This window comes from Notolepis coatsorum (genome assembly GCF_963971535.1).
Source record: "Notolepis coatsorum genome assembly, chromosome: 9".
NCBI classification, from domain to species: domain Eukaryota; kingdom Metazoa; phylum Chordata; class Actinopteri; order Aulopiformes; family Paralepididae; genus Notolepis; species Notolepis coatsorum.
Window position 1 is genome coordinate 9,567,377 of NC_140173.1, and position 12,240 is coordinate 9,579,616.

A 12,240-nucleotide genomic window follows, 5' to 3' on the forward strand; every position below is an offset into this window, starting at 1 on the left:
ATCGGTATCGTGGTCCACCATGAATGCATGAAAGGGGGGGGGGGGGCGGGGGACGTCGTATCTGATTATTGATCACCAATAACGGCATTAGCCTCATTCGCTGATCGGCTGGTTGGCTATCAAAGCAAGGCCCGATAGGGCTGTAATTTACGTGAAAAAGCTCTTGCCGTGGGCCGGTTGGATCCCTAAAGGATTTCCAAGTTATCGATCGTTATCTGGTAGATCGATATGTCCATTGGCTGATGCTATATTCCTTTACTGCATACTGAATTCAGCGTCCCAAAAAGTATTCCAGGCTACATGCTACAGGCATAGCTTCAGGCTAACAAAAAAGTCCACCCATGATGAAAAGAAAAAAAAACACCGGCCTGTAACAGGTAACACTGCATTATCGAGACAGCGCCCCTATGAGGATCTGGCCGGTAATGCACTTTTCCGAATCCCAAGAGTAGGGTAAATCTGCAGTGCCGCTCGGTGACATTGAGTAGGATATTACAATGGAATAAAAGCCAAAACAACCGTACCACGTATATATACGTGGTTGGCCCTCAAGCGTTGGATCCGAAACACATATATATACGTGGTTGGCCACGAATGTCTTAAATAACAAACAGCATTGAGAGGCAGAGTTTTCTTTTATTATTATTTTTTAATCCTCTCTTTCTCCGATTTTTCTGTTTTCTCCCCGTCCCAATTTTAGTCGTTGTGCCAATTCCCCCCCTCCCCTACCTGGTTGTTGTGCGCATGTTCTCCTACTGGTCGGTACAAGGGAACCCTGAAGTCATCCGCACGCTTCCTCCGACACCTTTTTTCAGCTGGCAGCGAGGACTCTCATTGGTGAAGCGTAACGCGTGGGAGGTCATGCTGCCTTCATCAAGTCCTGCCTCCGCTGAGCAAGCACCCAGACCTGACCTGTAGGCGTCGCTGTCCACAACGCCAGATTCCCACCCATGACTTACCCTCCCCCTAACCCAGCCAAACGGGTTAGTATAGCGATCAGCCCAAGCCCCAAGCAATGCTGACTCCGGGAGTCGAGACCGCAGCCTCTTGCATTGGTGACGAGCGCAATCTCCGCTACGCCACCTGACCGCCTTCAAAGAGAGGCAGAGTTAATGAGGCGTATGACGTACGGTGCATTGGAGGTGCAATATTTTGCAGGTGGGAGGGGGGATAAAAGAAAAAAATAATAGATTTTTATTATTATACTTTTTTTTAATATATTCTAATAAAATGTTCCTGTTCGAATCCCGTGCCCATCGAACGAAGCTTCGAAGTATTTAAGACGGCCCTAGCCATCGCAGACATATCTTGCATATTTCTCATTGTGACCAGAATAGTTGTTTTCCTCAGCGTTTTTACGAGTCTCCGTGTTTGTGTTGGAATCGGACGTAGTTGTATTGCTGCGATGAGAATAAGACTGAAGACGACGGGGTCCCTCTCTAGAGCAGTGCATCTCAACGTCGGGGCCTTCAGGGGGTTCCAGGGGGCCCCAGAAATAAAACGGCGAATAGGCCAGTGAGAATTATATTTTATATAAGAGTGAGGCCTAACAAAAATAATAGTTGGTTTCAGGTTGGTTGTCAGTTTGGCCATGGGTAGGTAGGGATTTTTTTTTTTTTTTTTTTTTTTTTTTTTTATTCTTTCCCACGGCGACTATGGATAGGGAATTTCTTTATTTAATTAACCCTTTCACTGCCACACGACAGAAGGTTAGCCCTTTACTATCACACAACCGACGGCGATGCTCCATCATTAGCATCATTAGCTCCGCGGATGCGGAGCTAATGATGCTAATGATGGAGCATCGCCGTCGGTTGTGTGATAGTAAAGGGCTAACCTTCTGTATTGTCACAGTGAAAGGGTTAACCGGCTGTCGTGTGGCAGTGAAAGGGTTAAAATGTTCACAACAACATGGATGCATGTACTCTGCCAGCATGTTTAATATCCATAATACTAAATGTTTGACTAAGATTTCTATGAAACTTTATTCTTAAAAAAAAAAAAAAAAAAAAAAACGGATTTTTTTTTTTTTAATATATAATTTTTTTTTTAAACTCATAAAATATATTGGGTCGCACCTAAATCGGCAGGGTCGGTCGGCAACCTGAAACCAACCATTATTTTTGTTAGGCCTGTCACTATTCTGATCAAAGGTGTCACGTTCTCCACTGGTATTATGGACATGGACATTTATATCTTAACAACAACAATCTTATTAGATCCACAACACGTAATGTGTAACAATCTGTGGGTCTAGAGGGAGCATAAAAAGCGCACCCTAGCTGTTTTAGTTGTGCCAGAGATAAGTGGCGAGACAGGGTCTTTTGGCTCGACTTGGTCTTGTCCTTGAGAGCTTGTTTGGAGAGGAGCTGGTCTGAATGGAGAGGGGTGGGTGGGGTTTAGAGGGTTGGGGTGACTGTGACAGTTAATTCTCACAATCTTCTCAACTCCTAAATGCTCATTAATCCGGTCGGAAATGGCATGCATGGGGGGATTTGACGTCGTGTCTCGGAGGGACTGGGATCACGGGCTATCTGGGATGTCCTGAACAAACGACCCCTTTCTATACAGCCATACGTCGGTCTGTATAGAGGCACTAAAAGTAGTGGGTCAGCTGATCTCACGTGTGAAAATTTAGGCATCCCCAATCACATACACACATACCTTCTCACTCACTCACTCACTCACTCACTCACTGACACCCACTCTCTTTCTCTCTCACACACACACACACACTCACTCACTCACTCACTCACTCACTCACTCACTCACTCACTTGCACACACACACAGCAGATTCTCCCCTCGGCCTGGAAAAACACCAGCAGCTTGACAACAGCCACTGCAGCCACTAGTCAAAGTCACACACACACACACACACACACACACACACACACACACACACTGACACAGTGGGCACATGCATACAAATTGTTTCTGACATGCAAATCAACTGTGACATTCCATGCAAAGCACTTCCCATCTCACCCACTCCTCTCAGGCTGTCACTCATTCACTGCCAAATGTCTGTCAAATGTCTCCCAGGCTTATGTCCTTTTGTATGGAGACGATTCAACTCACACTGGCTGCTCCTTTGGGACGTGGTCACTAACCCAGGAAGAACTTTTTATTACTCCTCCTGTGGACCTTTGACGCACACACACACACACACATACACCCTTAGCTTGTTTGTCTTGCATGATATTATGCATGCCTCGCTTACAGATTACATTGTCCCTTTGTCTTGTCTTAAATGCCTTTATATGGTTGAAATGGATTAACTCGTGTTTAAATCAGCAGGAATCGAATCCGCACAGTCATGTAAGCGTGCGTTTGTTCTGAACAGCGAATGGGTTTAGCCTTTTATACAAGCAGCCTTTCATTGAAGAGAAACACTTGATTGTATAGTGCGCGTGGTGCTGGGCGCTCTGGGTCATGTGTGGGCCGACGGCACGTAATAAAGCATATGTTACTGTACCGACCGTAGCTATTGGAGGCAGTTGTTTTAATGCAGTGAGTCGAGGGAAAGCGGGTCGAAGTGTTGTTTGGCTTCGCGTCCATGTGGACAACAGCAAACGGTCAATATGGACAGGAGTTGACCATCTGGCTTTTATCTGGAGCGAGTCAAGAATCGCAAGCAGAGCTCAGGTCAGATTAGCTACAGACTGATTAGGCAGGAGAGTGGTGAAAACCTGTAAACGGTATTCCAACTTTACACAACTTGGGAGATTTTCAAAGACGATCTGGCTGGAATTGTGACTGACTGCTGTATTACTGGTGGTGGTGGTGTTGTTGTTGTTGTTGTTGTTGTTATTGTTGTCGATGATCCAGTTATTTAGCCTCTGTCCTCGGAGACCGCAGATGGCCGGAGGAGGACAAAGGTCAGTGTGGATTCTGACTTCCTCCCGGGGGTCAGGGAGGAGTTGCTGCAGCTTGACCCTCGGGTGAAAGGTCAATACCCAAAACAGTTGTTGGGGTCAGAGCCGGGTGACTGACGAGCTGGACTTGACCCCTTCAACACACAGTTAACAGCAGCTCCTGGGATGATCACTGACGGGAGGGATGCCCCTGTACTTTAAACAGTCGGTAATGACTGGGAGGAGATAAGATGATGTGTTTGTTGGCAGTGTTAAAGGTTAATCATTCCCTCCAGCAGACTGTAGTGTAGACTGGTAGGCTGTGTTTGTTGTTTTGCGAATTTGCGGTGAAAATCCTGTGAGCGTGACTCGCAGCTAATCTGAGTCAGGCCAAAACAAGTCTGGACATGTTTTCTGACATCACATCTAGTCACATAAAGCCGGTATTCCAAAACAGCCAGGAATCACTACGGATCACTATCCGGCGCTGCATCGAGATCAATAGGGCATTTATTAGAAGTGTGGTGGTTTTACATGACATTCGGTCGGCGAGCCCGGTCGGTGCGATCACCGTGGACAGTCGTGGTGACATTAAACATTAAATTTTTCGGAAAGGTTTATCTTTTAACTACCAGTCGAACCTACTCACAGATGTGCGCTCTGCCATGCTTCGTCGGAATCTGGGGTCTTGCTCCAGGGACCTGCCCGGCTGTTCAGTTGTGTTTTTATTTATATATCCTGTTTTGTTTTTATCTAGTTTTATATAGGCTATATATAATATACCGAATGCATATATTCAGCCTAAAGCTAAATTAACTTTGTCCCTCTGTGATACTCTTAGTCCAATGCTCCTGGGTACAGCTGGACCTGTTAACGAAGGGGGCCAGAAGTAGGCCACTAAAGAAGAGGAGCACAGACGCTATCCTGTATCCTGACCAGGTTTTATAACCGGCTACCCCGTCATCCTCTATCCTGCTCAATTACTCCGTCATGTGCTGGCGGAGGGGGGGGGAGGGGGGGGGTTGTGTAATAAATCCTCTCCCCAGGGTTCTGTTGCATTAGTCTGATTTTCTTGATTTTGTGCTGGGAGAGCTGTTGATAATTGTGCGTTTCTTTGACGGTAGCCAGCCAGGAGTGTGACTTTGAGGCCCCCCGTCACTAGCAGAGGTGTTTCTGTCGGTAGGGTTAACATTTCCACACCTCCCCCGTTGGCACGCCTCCCCTCTCGTAACTAAACTGCCGCCGGGCTCTTTTCCAGAGGCGGCTGTCGAGGGCTTTAATATGCACCATAATGTGGAACAGAGGGGAAGGGGACGTGGCCGAGGCACGGGCGAGGAGAGCTCCAGGTGTGAAGCAGCAGTCTGCGATGGGCTGCGCCTGCGTGGAATCTAGTGAAAGTTTTAACTCCTTAGGACCAGGACTCTCTCTCTCTCTCTCTCTCTCTCACACTCACCGCGGCGCTCTCTAATGGCCCCCGCTCCGCCCGTAGAACCGTATAAAACCGCCTCGCCGCCAGCCAGCGAGAGGAATGCCTCCTTTGAAAGGTGCTCCGCTGCCTGCGTTGTGTTTAGCTTAAAATCTCGACGGCTGTAAGTGGTCTTTTCTTGTTAAAATAAGTGGTCTACATGTTAAAATAATAGCTCAACATTCCTGTTCTGTAGTAAACAAACACAAAATACATTTTCTGGTATCCCTTCCCACTTTACTCCACACTGCAAAGATTTACAAATATGTGCTTGAAACGAGTCAAATAATCTGCCAGCTAATTTGGCTTGGCAAGATAAGTAAAATAAAATATCTAGGCTTCTCTCTCCTAATAGTGTATTGACTCACTCAAAAATCATAGAACGGATTTCAGTCCATGTAGGCCGTGTTCGACTGAGAAGGGCCAGTACATTTGAGTCCATGTAGGCCGTGTTCGACTGAGAAGGGCCAGTACATTTGAGTCCATGTAGGTCGTGTTCGACTGAGAAGGGCCAGTACATTTCAGTCCATGTAGGTCGTGTTCGACTGAGAAGGGCCAGTACATTTCAGTCCATGTAGGTCGTGTTCGACTGAGAAGGGCCAGTACATTTCAGTCCATGTAGGTCGTGTTCGACTGAGAAGGGCCAGTACATTTCAGTCCATGTAGGTCGTGTTCGACTGAGAAGGGCCAGTACATTTCAGTCCATGTAGGTCGTGTTCGACTGAGAAGGGCCAGTACATTTCAGTCCATGTATGCCGTGTTCGACTGAGAAGGGCCAGTACATTTCAGTCCATGTATGCCGTGTTCGACTGAGAAGGGCCAGTACATTTCTCAAAGTGACAGAAAACTCCTCCAAAAACCATATGGTAATTGTAATCTGCCGTCTGGCAGTAGCTTGTTTCAGCTCGGTGGGCTACTGACGGAGCATGGCAGACGCAGTTCTTCATGAGTTGTACACAGACACTCCAGTCAACACAGTGCGCTCTGTGGAGCAGGTAGGATGGCTTGCTGTGTGATGCCAACAGTGCGTGTAGTGCAGCTGGTATGTAACATGGCAGTGGTAGCGTGAAAGGTTCGAGAAGTGGGCTTGTGACCAAAAGGTCGCCAGGTCGAAAACCCTGGACCGACACCCTCCCCTACTGTACCTCAACAACTACCATTTGAAGTGCCCTTGAGCAAGGCACCGAAGGGGTTTAATAGGGTTGGGTATTGTTTCAATTTCTTCCCATTACAGTGCAAAACCAATACCGGTGCCATTGTGGAGATGCTCAGTGACCCAACAGTAGAGGACGGTCTGTGTGGTTGTGTTGGGCAGCTCCTGGGTGAGAACGTGTGTAACTCTTGAGCGTGTAGCAGGGTGTTATGGATGACGTAAATGGTGCATTTATATAGCGCTTTGTTTTATCCAAAGCACTTTACAATTTTTGTTCCTCACATTCACCTATTCGCTCACACACCGATGGCGGAGGCAACCATGCAAGGTGCCAACCTGCTCATCGGGAGCAATTAGGGCTTAAGTGTCTTGCTCAAGGACACTTCGACACGCTGCCCAGGAGGAGGCGGGAATCGAACTGGGAACCTTCCGACAACCAGATGACCGCTCTACCTCCTGGACCACCGTCACCCCCAAAAAGTGCATTCTGTATGCCAGCAATATTGCCTTTTTGAGGTCTTTATAGTTTCTGATAGGCTTGTGTCAAGTCCAGATGAATCCAGCCACCCTACTCTTCACCCAGTGTAGGAAGAGGTCATAGCGAGGTCGATGTTCTGTCTGCAGGTTATCAGACTTGTGAAGCGGAGGCGTCGCTGGCTTTGTGCCTAAGGATGTGGAGGATCACAGCCAGGTTGAGAAGAGCCAGGGAACCAGGCTGAGGAAATGTCACCCGACCAGCGTCACCCCAGGCCCCCACGGGGGGCCATGCCACTTGACTGGAGAGAGGGGAGCAGATGGCACATGCCCAGAGCTATTTTAAGGTTTCAGTTGAGGGGGGAGGGGGGAGGGGGGACGAAGCAAGATCGGCCGAGGTAGACGAGAGCAGCTAGTTCAGAACGCCGCTGCCCGTCTGCTAACGGGAACACGAAAGCGGGAGCACATTTCCCCTGTGCTGGCTGCCCTCCAATGGCTCCCTGTGCATTTTAGAATTGATTTTAAGGTTTTACTGTTTGCTTTTAATGTTTGAACGGCTTGGCACCGGGTTACCTCTCGGACCTGCTGGAACCTTATGTTCCCCCAAGGTCCCTCAGGTCCTCTGACCAGCTCCTCTTGGCTGTTCCAAAGTCCAGGCTGAAGCTTAAAGGGGGGACCGTGCTTTCACTGTGGCAGCCTCAAAGCTCTGGAATGAGCTGCCACTGCATGTTAGGCAGGCCCCCACTCTGCAGGTGTTCAAATCACGCCTCAAGACACTCTGGCTGCTCTGCTCTGGCTTTCGGTGTTTTAAACAGTTTTTGAGAGACCTGCCTTTTTATGTGACATATTGTACTTGTTTTTATTGTGTGCTTTTATTAAATTTTTATGTTCTATCTTATGTTGTGGACTTGTACATCACTTTGGTCAACTTTGTTGTTTTTATTGTGTGCTTTATAAATAAAGTGGATTGGATTGGAGAGGGCGAGATAAGCATGGACTATACACAAGAGAGAGAGAGCTTTGCTGTCTCAACTAATCAAACGTAGAGTTTTGAGTCGGCTGAAGGCAGTCTATACAGTTGTGATTAGGGATGGGAATTGATAAGATTTTATCGATACGATTCCATTATCGATTCTGCTTATCGATCCGATTTTTTTTTTCGTTTCCCTTGTCGATTCCTGATATATTTATAATTTAAATAAATAAATTGGAAATGCAACATAACTAAGCTGGTTAGTATAACAACATGCAACTTGACATTTCTGATTGTCATTCATCATTTATTGTTGAGCCCCCATGTCAGAAAAATACAAAAACAAAAAAAGATTATTAACTATACACTTAAATAAAATAATGTATTTGAGAACTAATTTAATCTATTGAACTGTAGTTGCATTCAACAGGTCGTTATTGCAAAAGAGAATTTGTTAGCAATAACCTACCTGTATAAATAAAGGCCAGCTCGGTGTTCTCTCTCTGTCTCTCTCTGCAATGAGCATGGCTATTTAGCTAGCTAGCGGCTAACGTTACTTTACCATGTAAATGAATGACTAGGATGCAAAGCACTTTCAGTTTTCACTGCACACACAAAACGGTCGCAATATCGAGCCGTTTAGGTTTTCCTAGTCAAGGAATCAAATAGTCTGCTATGGCTGCATGCGTGGCGCTAACGTTATTATTGTTTTTAAATGCGCAACTGCCGGAAAACATGGCATCGATAAGAGGAATCGATAGTCACGGAGGCATGCGATTCCAGGAATCTTGACAATTAGGAACCGGTTCCCAATCGATTCCGATTCTCGATTCCCATCCCTAGTTGTGATTTCAGTTACGAGGTTGGTGAATCCATAGACTGTGGCCTCGCGGACACACGGCCCTGGCCGCTCTTATCGAGCACGCCGTCTACTCTGCGTCAACATAAGGCCTAACAAAAATAATGGTTGGTTTCAGGTTGGTTGTCAGTTTGGCCATGGGTAGGTAGGGAATTTTTTTTTTTATTTTTTTTTTTTTTTATTCTTTCCCACGGCGACTATGGATAGGGAATTTCTTTATTTAATTAACCCTTTCACTGCCACACGACAGAAGGTTAGCCCTTTACTATCACACAACCGACGGCGATGCTCCATCATTAGCATCATTAGCTCCGCGGATGCGGAGCTAATGATGCTAATGATGGAGCATCGCCGTCGGTTGTGTGATAGTAAAGGGCTAACCTTCTGTATTGTCACAGTGAAAGGGTTAACCGGCTGTCGTGTGGCAGTGAAAGGGTTAAAATGTTCACAACAACATGGATGCATGTACTCTGCCAGCATGTTTAATATCCATAATACTAAATGTTTGACTAAGATTTCTATGAAACTTTATTCTAAAAAAAAAAAAAAAAAAAAAAAAAAAAAACGTTTTTTTTTTTTTTTAATATATAATTTTTTTTTTAAACTCATAAAATATATTGGGTCGCACCTAAATCGGCAGGGTCGGTCGGCAACCTGAAACCAACCATTATTTTTGTTAGGCCTAATACACAATTACTCACAATAATCGGTTGGAAATAGCAGTCACCGAGAGAGGGTGACTGAAACATTGTCATGTCTGTGTGCACGCGCAGGCTTTTTGCATTGCGTTTACCCCATAAACCCTACTGTTCCCTATATTATGACCGGCTGGCTGAGAGGAGTGAGGAAATCTACATCTGTTGAGCTATTGGGAAGCCGTTCCTTCCTCTTCCTCCTCCTCCTCTCTCTTCCCTGTCTGGCTTTCCATAGGTCTTAACCGCCAGTACTGCTGTCTTGTAGGCGAGGGGTAGGCCACCATCGCTGTCTGCTATCTATCCGCTGTGGCAGAGTTTTGAAACTTTTGACACCTCATCTTGTTTGCGCCGTTCTGGCTTTGCAACTCACAGCCGCTCCGTCTCTCACAGTCCAAGCTATATATAGTCAAGAGGCCTACATACGCAAGCAAGTAAAATAAGATATCTACCCCAGCCCGCCTCCCCCAGTGTAGAGAGACACTGTGGAGAGACCACTGGAAAGGGTTAACTGCTGATGAGTGAGTCAGCTCAAATGATATGTTGAAAGAATATGAGCTGGTTGTGACCCGACTTGTTTATTATAAGTATCTGAGTAATTTGTGTGAAATGTCTTCCCAATATACTCTTGCCAGTCCTACTCAGTTGCTAAACGTTTTACTGAAATGATCAGGTATGTCGTTTGCTTAGGCTTGTTAAAAAGGAGGGCACTGACTTTAATAGACGCAGGGAATTAAGGGTGTGTCACTGTAGCCGTCGCTCAGAATAATGTCAACGGGGAGGCAGCCGCAGAGCGTGAATGGACGAAAGGTCTCGTCGTAGCGTTAATTGTGAATCTCCTTTGGCACAGTTACGATGGCTACCGTGGAATTTTCATAGAAAATTAAAAGATGTTGATCATGGAAATTAACTTTTCGCGTGTGTGTGTGGACCGTAAGACCTTAATGAACACAACCACCACCATTGAGCCAAATGATGCTCTTGCCATTTTAATGGATCCTTTTTCAGAGCCTCATGCAGGCTGCTGTTCCAGTGCTCATCTCCATGACAACCTTACAAAACCTTCTACAGCGGACATCTTAAATGTGTCATCAAAATGGCCCAGTAAAGAGAATGTTGATGGGGGTAGGATCGCCCACTAGATAGGCTTTTTAACGTGTGTGCAGTCCCTCGCGTGTCTGTGCGTGGGTAGGATGATAAAGATTCAGATTGGGATATCGGGCACCGGGTGATTCTTCTCACTGGTATAGAAGATAGGACGGCCATTAACACTGACAGACAGGCCCCTGTGACACACACACAGCAGAACGCACGCTCTGTCAAATACCTAGGATTGGAGCTGCCATTGTTTGAGTGTATGCGTTTGAGAGATGTGCGTTTGTGAGAGATATGTGGGAGAAAACGAATGCCCATCTGTGTCTTGTCTGCACGCTATGTGGTTCTCACCACTGTAACATGCAGGGTAAGGGATATGAAGTGTTAGCCTATATACTGTATATTCATATCATGTAAATGTGTTGTGTATATAAGTCACGTATGTGTTTTGTTTCATACTTATAACGTTTTTCTTTTTTCTTTCATAGGACGTATGGGCCTTAACTTTCACCATCCTGGAGCAGACCACATAATGCCCTTGAACAGTGAGTACTAGCATTTCACTGCACTACCCACGATACTCTTTGCATTTACTTCTTGTTTCAGTTTCACAGATGTATGTGTTGTCACCATGCTGCATTCTGTCCACCTGTGTTTTGGCCAAATAATGGAAACCATTTCCAGCAGCAAAGCACCTATGCCCCATATCCAGAAGGCCCATGCCAATACCTATGCCCTGCCTGTATACAGTCTATCCAGAAGGCCCATGCCAATATATGCCCTGTATACAGTCTATCCAGAAGGTGCATGCCAATACCTATGCCCTGTATACAGTCTATCCAGAAGGCGCATGCCAATACCTATGCCCTGTATGCAGTCTATCCTAAGGCCCATGACAATATCTATGCCCTGTATGCAGTCTATCCAGAAGGCCCATGCCAATACATGACACATATGCCCTGTATACAGTCTATCCAGAAGGCCCATGCCAATACGGTCACCACACAGGTCGGCCACACACAGGGGTGCGTTGGTGATTTCAAAGCTGGTTGCACTGTGTTTTAATGATGCCACGTGCACACACGCATAAATGTTCCCTCGCGTGCGCACAGACTAAAGCCAATGCCTAATTGCCTCTACGAATGGAATGTAACACGTTTTGTGTGAATGTATCTGAGAACGTATTTGAACACACCTGACGGCCTGTGCTATTGTTATGCAAAGTAGCCAGGTGGGTACTTAGCGAGTTGGTGCATCAGTCGAGTGCAGCGCATTCCTGTGTGCACGCGCGTGCACATCCATCCATGCATGTGCGTGCGCGTGCTTCTGCTCACAGAGCCGGTTGCTCGGCGTGCAACCCTGTCCCATGAGCAACGCACCCCTGGCCACACAGACACGCACCCGTCACTAAAGCCCCAGACTCCATGCCAAGTGTTCAGCCCCTGATGCCATAAACCCAGCACAAACCACACCATGCTGTGGGGGAAACACCGTTGACCCCTGAATAGCACTTCTAAAAATACCCCCCTCACCCCAGCCCCTCTCTGTTCCCCAAGCATGCAGTTGACAAACAGCCACAGGAGACCTGCAGAAAACCTGCCCTATCCCATGTACTGCCTGGAGGTCACCAGGTCGGGGGCCCTGGCGAAAGGCCTCCACAGACCTAAATTTAG

General features: G+C 46.6%; 1 protein-coding gene across 1 annotated transcript in view; it reads left to right on the top strand.

The window, feature by feature from the left end:
• cpeb3 (cytoplasmic polyadenylation element binding protein 3) overlaps positions 1 to 12,240 on the top strand; it is a gene marked incomplete at its 5' end in the record, with an annotated part of 89,308 nt that overhangs the window by 28,296 nt on the left and 48,772 nt on the right. Inside the window, 1 exon segment of the mRNA XM_084322184.1 lies at positions 11,056 to 11,112. Within this exon segment, the coding sequence (XP_084178310.1) occupies positions 11,056 to 11,112 (57 nt within the window).